This window comes from Dermochelys coriacea, chromosome 25, assembly GCF_009764565.3.
Source record: "Dermochelys coriacea isolate rDerCor1 chromosome 25, rDerCor1.pri.v4, whole genome shotgun sequence".
In the NCBI taxonomy this organism is placed as follows: Eukaryota; Metazoa; Chordata; order Testudines; family Dermochelyidae; genus Dermochelys; species Dermochelys coriacea.
The window spans coordinates 16,365,767-16,381,953 of record NC_050092.1 but is presented as its reverse complement, the minus strand read 5'-3'; the positions used below and the strand labels follow the sequence as shown (position 1 = coordinate 16,381,953).

The 16,187-nt window shown below is 39.3% G+C and overlaps 1 protein-coding gene across 6 annotated transcripts in view; it reads left to right on the top strand.

The window, feature by feature from the left end:
- The window catches only part of AP1M1 (adaptor related protein complex 1 subunit mu 1), a 39,551-nt gene that overhangs the window by 9,792 nt on the left and 13,572 nt on the right, over nucleotides 1–16,187 (top strand). For 3 of the 6 annotated variants that reach the window (XM_038383677.2, XM_043502830.1, XM_038383678.2), the window contains exons 6-12: nucleotides 4,561–4,687; nucleotides 5,772–5,914; nucleotides 7,192–7,263; nucleotides 9,251–9,409; nucleotides 9,816–9,941; nucleotides 11,279–11,354; nucleotides 11,997–14,606. In XM_038383677.2, the coding sequence (XP_038239605.1) occupies nucleotides 4,561–4,687; nucleotides 5,772–5,914; nucleotides 7,192–7,263; nucleotides 9,251–9,409; nucleotides 9,816–9,941; nucleotides 11,279–11,354; nucleotides 11,997–12,019 (726 nt within the window). In that variant the 3' untranslated portion in view covers nucleotides 12,020–14,606. Of the gene's footprint in view, nucleotides 1–4,560; nucleotides 4,688–5,771; nucleotides 5,915–7,191; nucleotides 7,264–9,250; nucleotides 9,453–9,815; nucleotides 9,942–11,278; nucleotides 11,355–11,996; nucleotides 14,607–16,187 lie in introns of those variants that run through there. The other 3 variants (XM_043502832.1, XM_043502831.1, XM_043502833.1) reach the window with 2 other exon arrangements.

The window sequence follows — 16,187 nt, the reverse complement described above, 5'->3', positions numbered from 1 at the left end:
GGCAAGGTCTGGTGCCACTTTGAGTAGGTGTGCCCTGATCTGTGGGGAGCTTGCCTCTGACAATGATCTAGGAGAGGTTAGGGAGTTGTTTAGGGTGACCTGACATCCCTTTTTTAAAGGGACAGCCCTGTATTTAAATACTCCTGCAGGTGTCCTTAATTTTTCTTAAAAATGGGCAAATTGTCCTGTATTTTCTGTTTTCTGTCTCTTCTGTTCTCTCTCCCCTCCCCCAAATCAGTACTGGCAGTTCCTGCTGTGGGCCAGATCCCAGCTCGCCAGCTGCCTCCTCACCAGCAGTGAGTGGGGGGGTCCAGTGGCCAACGATGCGGGTGGGTGTGCAAGGCTGATGGCAGGGCAAAGCTGTAGTATGCGAGGCTAGCCGTTTCTCCTGCTGGTCCATCAGCACAGCCCCTGCTGCATGCCAGCTCTCAGCCAGCAGGGACCCGTTCCGTTTCCGACTGGCACTGACTGCGTGCTGCAGTGGCTGGTGAGCGTGGGCAGGCAGTGGCCGGTTACATGTCACCTCTGCTGCCCAACCATCGGCCCTTTACGTGCTTCCACTCTCGCTGTCCTCTCCCTGCTTTGCCCCTTCACCCTCTTTCCCCTGACTCTCTCTTCCATTCCCCTCCCCCCCCCCACGGGACACGTCCCTCTCCCAGCGCTGTGCAGAGAGCCAGCCTCTGGTGGGAGTGTTCAGTTTGCCAACAGCCTGGCCAACAGGCTCCTTCCTTCCCCCCACTGCCTCTGGCTGGGCCGGTGCCCTGGGAAAACGCAAGACCCTCCAGCCCAAGGCACTAGCCAGGAGAAACTGATTCCTGTATGTGCCAAAGCCTCGCACAGCACTGGCACAGGGCAGCCTTTCCACCCGTCAGCTAAGCTCTGGAGTGGTGGCAGCAGAGGAGAGACTGATTTCCAGCCTGTTTGTGCCCTGACCCTGCAGACTCCTCAGCAGCCTCCCCCACCCTTAGCGGCCTCTTCACTTCTCTCTGCCCACTGGGTCTTGCTCCCAGGGCTGCTCCGTCCCCTAGGCACCCTCCCCTGCTGAGCCACCTCTCTGGCTCTGTTTTGCTGAAGTCATGCAGTCAGGTTCCCTGGGCCCTGGTGCACAGTGCATTCTTAGGGCTTAACCCCTTCCTGCCTGTGCTGTAGCTGGGGGACGGGAGGCCGCTAGGTTATGTCAATGGCCAGCAGTAGCCTGGAAGTGTTAGCTGCCTTTCAACATTGTGAGGGCAGGAAGGGACAAGCTGCTTCCAGCCATAGGGGAGTGGGCAGGGGGGCAGAGAAGGGAAGAGATGAGCTCCTCAAAGACACAAGCCATGTCATTCCTCCCTCCACCCCCTCCTCCCCTGCATCTGGAAGCAGCTCCCGTCCCTTCCTTCCTGCACAGTGCTGAAAAGCTGCACACACATTCTGGTGTGAACCCTGGCAGAAATCTGGGGACGGGGCATGTGACCCTGCATCCCGCCCCCACACACTCCATGTGTTACCTTGGTAAGATGCAGCATCAGGTACCAGGTGAGGTGGGCCCGTTGTGAGGGCTCAGCCAGGCCTGGAGGGCAGAGAGCACCAAGCAGGGAGAGTCAGGTCAGTCCGTCACCTGCTCTGTGTGAGAGAGGAGTGGGTGGGTGTTTGTCTGTGTGACACCTCTCCCCATGAGAACACTAAAGCCTTAAAGATAAAAAGGCAAATAAATATAATCCAGCTACGCAATATTTATTTTTAACAAAGGCTCAGTCAACTTGACGTTAATTTGAACGTTTGTACTGCATAGTTCTGATTGATGGCTGTTGAACTTGCTTAAATACGAGTAATTTTATGGAGTGTCCCATATTCAGCATAGGGAAATATGGTCGCCCTAGGGTGGTTTGAAGGCCAGAAGAGAGGGTTTAGGAAAAGTCTGTTTCAGAATGGGGGTCCCCATCGAGTATGGGTTGTATTGTTTCATGATACCTCATATAGCTTCCAGTGTGGGATGGTAGGTGACAAATAGGGCTGTGGAGTCAAAGGGGGTTTTACTGCTGTATTGAAGCAGATTCTCTCAGGGTATTTGGCAGGCCCATTCCATGATGCGATCTACTTCTCTGTTGGAGTGTCCTTGTTTGGTGAATGCAGTTTGGGGTGTGTTAAGGTGTATATCCTGGACACTCTCTAGATATTCTGTGGTATCTGAGTGCCTGGCTGAAGATAACAGATTTCTGGGTGTGTTTTGAAGTGGTTACTGGATCTACCACCAGGGCTTTGGAGCTGTGCTCCAGCTCCAGGCAAAAACCTGAAGCTCCACTGCTCCAGATCTGCTCTGTGCTCCAGCTCCGGGCTCTGCTCCAAAGCCCTGTCTACTACACCTACTTTCATAGATCCAGCAAACACTTAAAGAAACAATTTCTCAATTGGTGTCTTCCTTATAAGGTTGATGAACTTAAATGCTGTCATTTCAAAATTAGGGCTGTTGATTAATCGCAGTTAACTCGCGATTAATGCAAAAAAAAATTGCTATTAATTTTTTAATTGTGATTAATTGCAGTTTTAATCACACTGTTAAACAATAAAATAGCAATTGAAATTTATTAAATATTTTGGATGTTTTTCTATATTTTCATATATATTGTATTGTGTTGTAATTGAAATTAAACTGTATATTTTTATTATAAATATTTGCACTGTAAAAATGATAAAATAGTATTTCAGTTCACCTCATACAAGTACAGTAGTGCAATTTTTGTCCTGAAAGTGCAACTTACAAATGTAGATTTTTTTTTTACATAACTGCACTCAAAAACAAAACAATGTAAAACTTCAGAGCTTACAAGTCCATTCAGTCCTACTTCTTGTTCAGCCAATCAACCAGACAAACGAGTTTGTTTACTTTTACAGGAGATAATGCTGCCACCTCCTTATTTACAATGTCACCAGAAAATGAGAACAGTCATTTGCATGGCACTTTTGTAACTGTCATTGCAAGGTATTTGTGCCAGATATGCTAAACATTCCCATGCCCCTTCGTGCTTCGGCCACCATTCCAGAGGACATGGTTCCATGCTGATGATGCTAATTTAAAAAAAAGTGTTAATTAAATTTGTGACTGAACTCCTTGGGGGAGAATTGTATGTCCCCAGCTCTGTTTTACCCACATTCTACCATATATTTCATGTTATAGCAGTTTCGGATGATGACCCAGCACATGTTGTTCATTTTAAGAAAACTTTCACTGCAGATTTGACAAAATGCAAAGATGGTACCAATGTGAGATTTCTAAAAATAGCTACAGCACTCAACCCAAAGTTTAAGAATCTGAAGTACCTTCCAAAATCTGAGAGGAACGAGGTGTGGGACATGCTTTCAGAAGTCTTAAAAGAGCAACACTCCAATGCAGAAACTACAGAACCCAAGCCACCAAAAAAGAAAATCAACCTTCTGCTGCTGGCATCTGACTCAGATAATGAAAATGAATAAGCATTGGTCTGCACTGCTTTGGATTGTTTATTGAGCAGAACCTGTCATCAGCATGGACTCATGTCCCCTGGGAATTGTGTTTGAAACATGAAGGAACATATGAATCTTTAGCGCATCTGGCGCATAAATATCTTGTGACGCCCGGCTACAACAGTGCCACGAGAATGCCTGTTCTCATTTTCAGGTGACATTGTAAACAAGAAGTGGGCAACATTATCTCCTACAAATTTAAACAAACTTGTTTGAGCAATTAGCTGAATAAGAAGTAGGACTGAGTGGACTTGCAGGCTCTAAAATTTTACGTTTTATTTTTGAATGCAGTTTTTTTTACATAATTCTACATTTGTAAGTTCAACTTTCATGATAAAGAAATTAGGTGAATTGAAAAATACTATTTCTTTTGTTTTTTTACAGTGCAAATACTTGTAATCAAAAATAAATATAAAGTGAGCACTGTACACTTCGTATTTGTGATGTAATTGAAATCAATATTTGAAAATGTAGAATACATCCAAAAATATTTAAATAAATGGTATTCTGTTATTGTTTAACAAAGCGATTAATCGCGATTCATTTTTTTAATCGCTTGACAGCCCTATTCAAGATGTATCCTAACAACAACAGTCTTATTACCTATTTTTTGTTATCAAACAAAACTCCGCATGTCATCCTCAACACAATATATATTGGCAAAGAGTTCTGTGGCACCTTATAGACTAACAGACGTATTGGAGCATAAGCTTTCATGGGTGAATATCCTTCGGCGCGACGAAGTGGGTATTCACCCATGAAAGCTTATGCTCCAATATGTCTGTTAGTCTATAAGGTGCCACAGGACTCTTTGCTGCTTTTGCAGATCCAGAGTAACACGGCTACCGCTTTTGATACTTGACAATATACATTCTGCGCCAATACACAAGATCTTTCAGTCCAAATGTACAAATTTTAATGAAAAATATGTTTCCCAGGATTATGGTTAAGTTTTCAATGTGATTTATTTTGGGTTCCTAATCTTGTGAAAACAGATAATTGTAAAATCATTGCATGTAGCTAGTTAGAGATTCAGTTTCAATAGCTGAGGAGAATGACTCCACCTTCCTTTGCTCTTAGGTTAGTGCCAACGGAAATGTATTGCGCAGTGAGATAGTTGGATCCATTAAAATGAGGGTCTTTCTCTCAGGAATGCCAGAGCTTCGCCTCGGTTTAAATGATAAAGTACTCTTTGATAATACAGGACGTGAGTATGTATACAGCATTTCTAAAAACATACAAAGGTATTCCCTGCTTTCTTTGTTTTTGGGGCAATGCAGCATGTCAGTTCAGATAACAGGAGTTATTCTAGGATGGTGGGTCTTATAATTTCCTAGTTGGGGAGGTTGTATCACTGTATAAGAGTAATTTTAGTGTTAGCAACTCATTTAATGTTTTATCAGATGGGAGACACTCCTTAGGGAGTCAGGAAGTCTAACACATTCATTTGCTATTTGCCATGAAGACCTGGTCTTTGTTCAATTAAGAAATCCTCCATTTCTAGCCTTAATGGATACGTATAAGATGATGATTTCCATCATGCAGGCTCATATCTCTGTGAACTTCATTTTAAGGAACCATCTCTTGTTTTAGGCCCCAAAGTTACCTACGTTACATGCAAATTTGTCGTCCCCTCTGATTGTTTAAAATTATTTACAATTAAATTTAAAAAATAATTTCATAGGAGGAGCTATTCACACTAAAGGAATTAATCCTGCATCTTAAGTTTGCGCATACTTTTTAGTGTTTCTCATTTTTGATCTTTGTTACAGAGTCTTAAATGTAGGCATTGGCAGATTGAGGTGTGTATTCACAGCCTTTGAACAAGAGAGGAGATAGTGGGAGGGGAGTTGAGGAGGAATTCAAATATAGTACCATCTGTCAGGATAGATGCATTGGTTGTGAATGAATGGCAACATCATCCTCCGTTGTGCACTTGTGAAATGTCAGGGGGAAATATCTCTTCCTTAAATTCTTTGGGACGTGTAATGCTTTTCTTTCCCTTAAGACCAGAGCTCCAATTCCAGATTTTCGATGACTGTACTGAGCAAAAAGAGCAGAATATGTCATTTAAATTAGTCCACTTCAATGGGCTACTCACAATCTCTTTTCATTAAGATTCCTATATTCCTGAAGTTACTATAATGAAGTTAGAAATAGCGTAGAAGTAGAATAGAACTAATGTAGGGAGTATGAGCAGCTGACTGCTCAGTTGCATTATTATCTGCTGTGATGGCCTAAGAGGTAGGCTTTTCATGTGCTACACAAATTGGGGTTTGTTTTCCTGATAGGTGGCAAAAGCAAATCAGTAGAACTAGAAGATGTAAAGTTTCACCAGTGTGTTCGTCTCTCTCGCTTTGAAAACGACAGGACGATTTCTTTCATCCCACCTGATGGAGAGTTTGAACTCATGTCATATCGTCTTAATACCCATGTAAGTCTGGCTACATATTTTGATCTAGACTAAAACAAATTTGTGAATGAAAACATTTTAAATTTCAGGTAAAACTGTAAAAGGCCTTTCCACTTTCACTGAAAAATTAATGTTTCTTAAAAAAAAGTATGAGTTTTAAATATTATCGAGCTAGCTGTTAATAGTGACATTTCATGCTTACCTGAAAGTAGGCTATATATACTACTTCAAGGCACTGGGAAAAGGAGAAGCAATTACTACCCAAGTCTAGTCACTGAGTTGCCTACTGAGAGAAGAATGAGAGAGTAAACAATACATGACTGATGTGTAGTCACATTACTTAACACGCTACTGGAAGGTGCTTGGATACAATAGTGATGAGTGCATTATAAGAACTAATATAGAAAGGGGAAGACCAAGGCAGTAAGATCTTTCTTTGCTACAAGTGCCTGAAGAAGCTGGTAACATACAGTGAGGAAGAATGAGGAGGAGAAGAGAGAATTTTATTGGTTTTAAAGCCTATAGTGACATTTTTGCATTGACCCATTTGGCGCAAAAACATTGTAAAGGGCCTGCCTGTCCTCTTATGCTGGGCAGGCCTATGATGTGGGAGACTGGCAAACCTACTTCATCAGTCAGTACCCAAGAATGGTATTCATTCGCCATGTCTCTGTATATGTTGAGGACCCATACTCTAAAACTCTGACAAAAAACAGCAAACCCAGAAGACCTTAAACATTTGTTAGTCTCTAAGGTGCCACAAGTACTCCTTTTCTTTTTAAAAGCCTGTGGGACTTCTGACTTTTTATTATTGGAGTACTGAATTTAAACAAATACTTTAAGTCCAGAGTTATTGTCTCACAGTTTTTAGGGCTAGCATTGTTTAATAACTCAAATGCCCTGAGTTATTTAAATTTGTTGGGTTAGAGTGGGAGTGGTTTTCTGGTTTGGGGGTTAATTTCTCTCAGAGAATAGGGTTAAAATAAAACAGATACTCATGTAATTGAAATTAGCTACTTTTTCATAATCTATAAATACTTGTCAAATTATACATATGGAATATTTTAAGGACTTCTTGACTAACGCTCAGGTCTCACCTGATCATTATTTTTGCATATTATGTATTTGCATATTAAATGTTTTCCTGACCAGTATCTTTGGAATCTGATCTAACTCTTGTCTTAAAGAGCACTATAGGCTTCTCTTATTCATTTTTTTGCTCTGTATGGAAACGTATCATTTTCCTGACAAGATCAAAATAAGATGTATAGTTGTTTGTTCTCCATGTTCTCCAACAGGTAAAACCACTCATCTGGATTGAGTCTGTGATTGAGAAACATTCCCACAGCCGCATAGAGTATATGATCAAGGTCAGAGATACCAAAATGCTTACGCTTAATTTCAGTCTCCTTCTACAAGGCGAACCATATAAATGATCCTACTTTAAACATTTTGTTATTTAAAGCGTACATTTGATTTCTGGAAAGCTGCTCCTGTGACGGGTTAGATCCCCTTTCTGGGATGCCATCTGATGTACTGAGGCTTCACTGAGCCCCTCCTGTTCCACCAGCCTGGATTCCCTTTCCCTGTTTTGCTGAATTAGGCTCTCCAGCCTCTTGCAGTACACACACACAGGTAGGGCCACACCCAGCTGCAGACACAGATTGAAGTCAGCTCTGTGTGAGAGGATTCACCCAGCACTCACGTGCACTCCCACTTTGGGGATAAACCTAAAATAATACTGTCTTGCACTGTGTAGAAAGATTTTCACAGCTCAAGCTCATAAAAGTTCGCCCTCTTCCTCAACGTTAAGAGAGAGATCCACAACTTCTTGCCCCTCAACCCCCCGTTAGAAATTGCACAAACTGGGTTTAATAATAAACAAAACAAATTCATTCACTATAAAAGGCAGATTTTAAGTGATAGCAAACAGAACGAAGCAGATTACTGAGCAAATAAAACAAAACACTCATACTAAGCTTAAGATCTTAAAGAAACTGGTTTCAAGCAGTAATTTCTCACCCTAAATGCTGTTTTAGGCAAGTTGCAGAGTTTTTGTAGCTTAGAGTTCCAGTTATTTCTTCTTACAGACTGGACCCCCATCTCAGTCTGGACTCACCCCTGCCTTTTCCCCTCAGGTTAGGTCTTTTGTCCTTTCAGGTACTTTCAGCAGTCTCTCTTGGGTAGGCAATGGAGGAGAGTCCAGATTAACCCCCTCACCAGCCTTAACAAGGATTTACCTAGAACATAAGATACCAAAGATACTCCTGGGTCAGACCAAAGGTCCATCTAGCCCAGTATCCTGTCTTCTGACAGTGGCCAGTGCCAGGTGCCCCAGAGGGAATGAACAGAATAGGTAATCATCAAGTGATCCATCCCCTGTCGCTCATTCCCAGCTTCTGGCAAACAGAGGCTAGAGACCCCATCCCTGCCCATCCTGGCTAATAGCCATTGATGGACCTATCCTAAGGCAGGAAACATTTGTTTGATCCCCATTCCCCTACAGAGGAAAAGTACAAGAAATGTCCAAGGTGGTATTTTGCATCAGGTGACGTTATCACCTGACCTTGTAGTGTCAATGCAGCATCCCAGGACATTCCTTAGGAAGGTGGGAGATTAGTATCTTCAGAGTTCTATTGTCCTCCTTAAATGGCTCATTTAGGATGATTGCTTACTGTCTGGTGGGCATTTTCCCAAGTGTACACACGGTTGTAATTGTTACATAGTCAATATTCCTAACTTCAGATACAGAAATGATACATGCATACAAATTGGATACTCACGTTCAGTAAATCATAACCTTTCCAATGATATGTTACACGAGTCATCTTGCATAAAGTATTCTTAGTTATGCCATATTCATATCATAACCATATTTCTATGAAGAATATGGGGTGTAACATCACAGCTCCTTTCATAAATATTTATCTGTTTTTACTCAATTCAAAACGTAATCAGCTAGTGCAGAGGGTGTGTTCTGCCTGTAAGGCAGTATGATTTACTAACAGGGTAGTGCAAGTTTTTTAATTAAAAAAAAAAAAAAAAGTCTTAACATTAGTGTTGGTAAAAGCACTTTAAAGATATAAAGTCTTCTAGACATGCTAAATGTATTAATAGGATCATAATGGATTATTTTCATCTTTTGTATACTTCCATTTGACAGTTAATCTAGTTCTGTTCTCCACATTACACTTTTGTGCATGGATCTTTCATAAGACTCCTGACAGAGAAGGATGTTTTACAGTTCCCAGGTCTCTGAACCTGATCAAATAAGATTTTTTTAAAACCTGCAAATTGTGGTGTTTGTGGGGTGGTGGGAAAAATTACAAAAAAACCTGCATTGCTTACTTTCTCTAGGCAAAGAGTCAATTCAAGCGGAGATCAACTGCCAATAATGTGGAGATTCACATCCCAGTTCCAAATGATGCAGACTCACCAAAATTTAAAACCACAGTGGGCAGTGTCAAATGGGTTCCAGAGAACAGTGAAATTGTCTGGTCCATTAAATCATTTCCGGTAAGCTGTATTGGTATCCCCTGTTGCTGCTACCGTTAAGGTAGTGTGAGTTTTATTAAAAGTAAATCTTCTATACATGGAATCTAGAATTTGACTAAAATTCACTCTAGGCTCAGTTCTACTGTACTGTTGGACTATTGGTACCATCTGCTTTCCCTCTCCCTCATTGTAGGGTTGGCACTTGGGGCAACAAGTACTTATGGTGATCATTTTAAACTGGAAAAGCAAACAGTAAATTTTACTATTTTTTCTAAATTAGTAACTAAGTTTTAGCCTTTAGAAAAGGGCTAAATGACTGCATTTTCATAGTTTTGAGCTGGTATGAGACCTTTGCCACTCAGAAGCACTTTGGTTTTTAAAGGATATTTTCTGGTAGAATGATTTGTTTGCCTTCCTCTTTGGATAGGGGGGAAAGGAATATCTGATGCGGGCTCACTTTGGGCTTCCAAGTGTTGAAGCTGAAGATAAAGAAGGAAAACCTCCCATCAGTGTCAAGTTTGAAATTCCATATTTCACCACTTCGGGAATACAGGTTAATAAGACTAAAAAATTAATTTATGTGAATGGAATTTTTGTTCCTTTAGCTGCTGGATAATGCTCTGTGTGTAACTGAACCAAAAGGTGATGGTGTGATTATATTATGGTTTAATAATAGTACAGAATGTGGCTTGTCACTTTAAATTCAACCACATAGAAGTACAAATCTGTTTGGACAATATGAATGATCTTTTCAGTCCAAGTTTTAAAAAAACTTATAATAGTTGTTTGAAGCTAATCACAATTAACTTCCTCCTGACTAAGGGTGTGTACTCCATTTTTCTACAACTAAGCCAAAATAGATAAAAATGTTTGAAGGAGGCTGCAACTAAAAGAGAGAGCTCAGTTTTGGGTTTTATTATCCCCAAAGCAAGCAAGAGCTTCTGAAAATGGAATATTTATTTAGTTAAATCATAGGATTAGGATTTGTCCAGTTGGTGCATTAAATATTTTGAACCTCCAGAAACTGTGTGTAAATTGAGGACTTAGTATCCTTGTTCATCATAATTCTAAGATTTTTGTGCAAAACTTCTGCCTTCTTTTGTAAAAACAGTAAAAGTCATATTAGGACTATTGGAATTGTATTGCAAGATCAGTCTAATGATCCATCTAGTACAATACATTGTTTCTGATACTGGCTAGTCCCACATGCTTCAGGGAATGTGGAAAAAAAATCCTCTAATGGATAATTATGGAATAACCTATACCAAACGGAAGTTTCTTCCCAACAATTTCAGTTGAAGCTTTATGAACTGAACCATGAGAATTTATATTATTAATTTTTAAAATACATCCATCTAATGTAACTGGGTGCTTTTATTATCCTTCTGCATGTTTAGTCTTTTCTTAATCTTACCTAGCTTTTGTATGGATTACATAAAAAAAGCTTTCCTGTTTACAAATTTCCAACAGATTTTTTTTAGTTGAGTTTAATATCTCCCTTTCTCTAAAGAAATAGCATAAAGTGCTTTTTACACTTTCATATCCCCCATCATTTTGTCTCCCCCCGAATATTTTCTCTCCAATGTCTCATATGGAAGCATTCCATTCTTTTAATTTTGTCCCCCCGACTCTTGATACCTCCTATTTCTGCTATATCTTTTTGAGATGAGGTGATCAGAACTGTGCAGATTATTCCAGGTGAGTTACCAGTTATTTACATGTTGGCATTATATTTTTTAAACACATCCCAGCATTCTGCTCACTCTGCTTTGGCCGCTGCTGCACATTGAACTGTTCATAATGGTGTTCAAGGCTTTTTCCAAAAACATATCTTCCAGTAAGGGTTGCTAGGCTGAAGTAGAAAAGTAATTTAATGTGTTTTCTTTTCAGGTCCGCTACTTAAAGATAATTGAGAAGAGTGGCTATCAGGCTTTGCCATGGGTTCGCTATATTACCCAAAATGGAGGTAAATAACAAAGCTATAGATTGTAGACACTGAAGTTGCCCATGTAGTTTTCCCATTAACACACTTTTCTCTTCTTTGGATGTTCCAAGATAATTTACCTGCATAATTCCACTAGACTTCTCATATTCTTTAATAATGTGCTGTATTGCTACAAATTATATTCATAAACATATTCCTCTCTCCACTCACCCTGCTATTAGGAAAGTGCCACTGTTGTGACATTATAGTTAGGCTTGGGTTGAGTATTTTGCACTTAAAGCAGAGATTCAACCCCAGTAGCGCAAACATTTTAAGAAAATACACACCTCAAAGAAAAGACTGGCAGAGTGATGCTTAGTCATGGAATCTATTAAGCATTTGGGAAGGTCCAGTTTGGTGAACAGAAATTCTTATTACCTGGAATATTTAACTCTAATGAAGTAAAATTTCCTTTAATTGGTTATTGAGCATGAGCATGTAAACAGCTAGTGGTGTTCTAAGATGGTCCTTTATACAGATCTCCTTTTTATTTGAGTAATCTTTGCTTTAATTTGGCATTGGTGTATCATAAATATTTCTGCTCTGATATTGCTACTCTTTTGTATTAATAAAATAAGATGAACTAATTTAACTGACTCTTCTGAATTTATTTTTCTCTTGCAGATTATCAGCTCCGAACACAATAGTACTTTTTCCAACCAGAACAGATGACAAATCTTCAGGTCTAGAATTTGTTTGTAGAAAACTTTGTGGTAGTAAAGGCTGTGAACATTGTCTCCAGGGTATTATATCAGCAAACTTGAACCAAGGAGAAGAGAGATTGGTTTGTTTGTTTTGTTGTTGTGTTCAACACTAAGTGTTTGGACTATTAGTGCAGGTTGTATGGATGTCTAATTCTTAAAGCATGTTACTACTTCTGCTAAATGCTGATCATATTAGGAGTAGCAGTTATTTTGAGATGCCAGGATTGCCTTGCTAGTCGTACTTAAAAGTTCCATATTTTAAAAGTGTGTAAATACCATCTTTAAAGCCAGTGGAAGCATTATTTAAAAACTAGAGAGGTCATGGTGCAACTGAAGTGGCTGCTAAGCATTCTTAATTTGTAAATAACCATGGGCCTTTATTTTACACTGAAAACACCTGACAGTTTTGAGGCTTATTTCTTAGCTTGCAAAGGAATTATTAAAGGTAATGATGAGTCAAGAAAGGTTAGGTTCAAAATAAAAGTTGGTTTTATTGACACAGTTCAGTCCATTTAATATCTGTCAAACCTTGAGATATTGGGGGTGGTGTTTGTAAGCATAAATATGATAAAAATACAGGTGCATAAACTACTATATTAACTTGAGGGAAAAGGGACGTCAAGAATAAATGCCTATGGTCTCTGTGGAGTATCGTGGTCAATGCTTGTTCAAATTATGGAGCCAAGATGCAAAGCTGAGAAGTCCAAACAAATTAAGAAAACTCAATATCAACTATCGTATAAAACTTGCTTGGCTTTAATTTTTCTAATTGCAAAAGAAATTTAAAAATTAAAGGTCTCAACTTGTAAATATGAAACTTCAGATTAACCATATTGACTTTTAAATGTTTAAAACAAAATTCAGCAGATGGAATATGTTTGTAAGTAGTAATAAATAATAGTACTTCAGGCACTTCCTGATAATTGATTGCTGTCATTAGAGGGGCTGGTAGATAAAAGAATAAGAAATTATATATGTTGTCTAGGTTAGATTTAGGTAAATTCTTTTTTCTTCAATTTTCAATAATTTACATTTTCTTCAGCTTCTCCTGAAAGGCTACTTTCTTTGCCATTCTCTTCCACTTGTAAACGGTTGCCCAGTTCATTATAAGCTTTCGGGCAGAAATCATCACAGTTCAGAATGTTACACTTTCATGTGTTAGAACTTGGTTTTTTTACACTTGAGGATGCTGCAAACCACATAGCTGTACATAGTTGCATCAATTTCAGAAAATGTTAAACAGCGGTTATATCAGTGTTTTCTTTTTAAAAGACTAAACTTTTATTTTTAGTGTGAATGTATTGCTTCTGCCAAGTTTTAACTTAACAACATTGAAGACTGAAAATCGCTGTCCACAACTGATGCAGCACAGATAAATGGGGTGCAAGCTTTCCCACCCCTATTTTGCCATGTTAAAGTGCCTGAGCCCTGCCAGAGAGGGGATAGGTCACTGTGCCTGTTTGTTCCTTGTAGATTTTTGTGGACTGTATGTATGTCTGCAATATTATATAAATACTCACAAAATTCCCCTGAACAATTTAGCTTTGATATTAGGAGGAGGATTTGTTTCAGAAAGGACTAATTCTGCTGAAGATTGTAATAGCATTGTTAAAGCATCTGGAAGATCATATTCTTGTAGCTTGATAATTGGACAATGTTAAATGTTGATGCATGTAGTTTTCTGGAGTAAGGTTACTGGATTTTATTACCCAACAAAATGTTAAAACAAATTAAATCCTCTTACACCAGATTTTGGTTTTACTACTGTCATTCTTGGTTGAAATTTTAATCTTGAGACCAAACCTACCATTTTACAAGTTTAATATAATGTGCTTAGCTAACCTCTTACATAAACCATCAGATGTTGTCTTCAGTCTACATTGTTTATGCAGTACTTTTAATTATTTGCTTGTTAAATGTGGCAGGTGTTATAGCTTTGGTTTTCCCTGTTGAAGCATGTACCTTACAAACCAGAACAGTATTTTACTCGCTCTTTGCAGCTGCTGAAGTTTGATTATATTAGAGTGGCCATAGGCAGCAAAGAACAAGGAATCTTTCTTGCAGCATTAAACTCCACTGTCATTCTTCAGTCGCTATAAAGTAAAAGGGCCAATCTGCCTGTGGATTAAAGTGCCTCCAGTTAATAGATTCTAAACTCAAGGAGCATGTTTTATAAATTCTGAAAGTATTCATTTAATATGCCTGATTTAATTACTATCATACTGTGTAAGAGAATTGTCAACATTAAATATTTTGCAGTAGGCAAGTCAATTAACGACATGTGCGTATTTATCAAACTGCACAAATTATGGTAGAAAGACCTTCGCAGTTGTTTGTCATTCACATTACCAGATACTTCAAAAAAGGCCAATTTAATCCAACAGTTGCCCAAATGTTCTGTAGCTACATACTATATGGATGTAAGGCAGAAATAAGAGCTGTGACATTAGTCTAGTGCTGGTCTTTGTTTAGAGACTATTTCTATATTCTTCTTCCTTTGGCTAAATATTAAATTTGTTCCTTTACAATTTGCAGTGGCTGTCTTCATTTTGCATTGGTGATTTATCACCTCCTGGCTGGCTTCTGTAACTTTAGTTTGGCAATCTGCAACTGTGAATTGAATAGTGTTGGTCTCCTTGTAGACAATTATTTTAAATAAGATGTTAACCACTTACCTCATTATAAAATGAGCAGGAAAAGATATATATGTATATATTCACCTAGGTTTCCAAGTCAATGTGGTTTCATAGACTCTTAAATTAGTTAGGAATTGGCACATTCTGGCTATCATAAGTAGCAGGGAATTCAGCAGCATAAACTAGGAAGGCTCTAGTTCTTTATTGCTTAGTGTGGGAACACTGAAAGGGTAACATCTCTTACAATCACCTTGTTCTGAAATGTGCACATCTAATTTTAGTAGCTCCCTGGCACATTTGAGAATGTTCCTGCAAAAATGCTGATTTGTAGGACCAAAAACAAGAGGCTGTGGGTGGGTACAGTTCATTCTTTTATAGGCTTGTTAATTTGAAACAGTGCTCAAGCACATACAGACCTTTATAAATAACTTGTCTGCCCTTATGTGTAACACCCCTTTTTTCAAACCCAATAATAGTTGAATGCAAGTGCTACATGAATTCTTACTACCAAAAAACCTGCCGAGAATTTATTTCTTTAATTTTACCCTAAGTAGTGCTTATTACATTAGTAGTTCCTTTGAAGATAAACTATAGTCTGAGAAAAAGTATGTATTAACTTTTTGGTATTTAAAATATCTTTAGGTTTAATCTGAACTAATTAACTCAGTTTTAGTTAATTAAACTAACCAGGGTGGGGGAAAAAATCAACCTCCTTTTTTACTTCTGATGAAGGGGTCCAAGGTCTCTTTGTGTTCTCCACACCAACTCATTCACTTCCATTGCAGACTTTTAGCAGATCGCGCTGGAAATTGCCCTCTGCCCTGTGTGTTCATGTTCTCTCTCTTTCCCCTCTTCCCCCTGCCAAGGAGAGATTGCTCCTGCCGCATTACCCAACCCCTTCCCTCTAATGGGCATTATCTCATCCCCAGTGCCCACTCCTACCTACACAACTGCTCCCTAGTATACTGGCCCCTGCTACTACACTTAAGGCTAGCAGTATTGGCAGTGGAAGGAAAATACAGCTGGGCTGGAGCCAGTTCCTTCTGGCTCAGAAAGGAGAGGAACACTAACACACCTGCTTGGGTCACACCTTCTTCCCCACCATGCAACCCTCTCACTGCTAACTTTCCCCAGTACAGCACAAAGCAGAGGGAGAGAAGAGCAGGTAGGAATTACCTCACTTCTGTTCTAAGCTGGCTCCACATGTCCCCAGCAGCTGTTGCTTCCCCAAGGCCTGCAGCTCAGATTTCCAACAGCAGCATCTAGTAGCTGAAGCCAGAACTGAAATACAGTAGAACCTCAGAATTACAAACTGACAGGTCAACCGCAGCCCTCATTTGGAACTAGAAGTACACAATCAGGCAGCAGCAGAGACAAAGAAACCAAAACAAATACAGCACAGTACTGTGTTAAAAGTAAACTACTAGGGAAAGTTTAAATTTTTTTGACAAGGTAAGAAACTGTTTCTGTGCTTG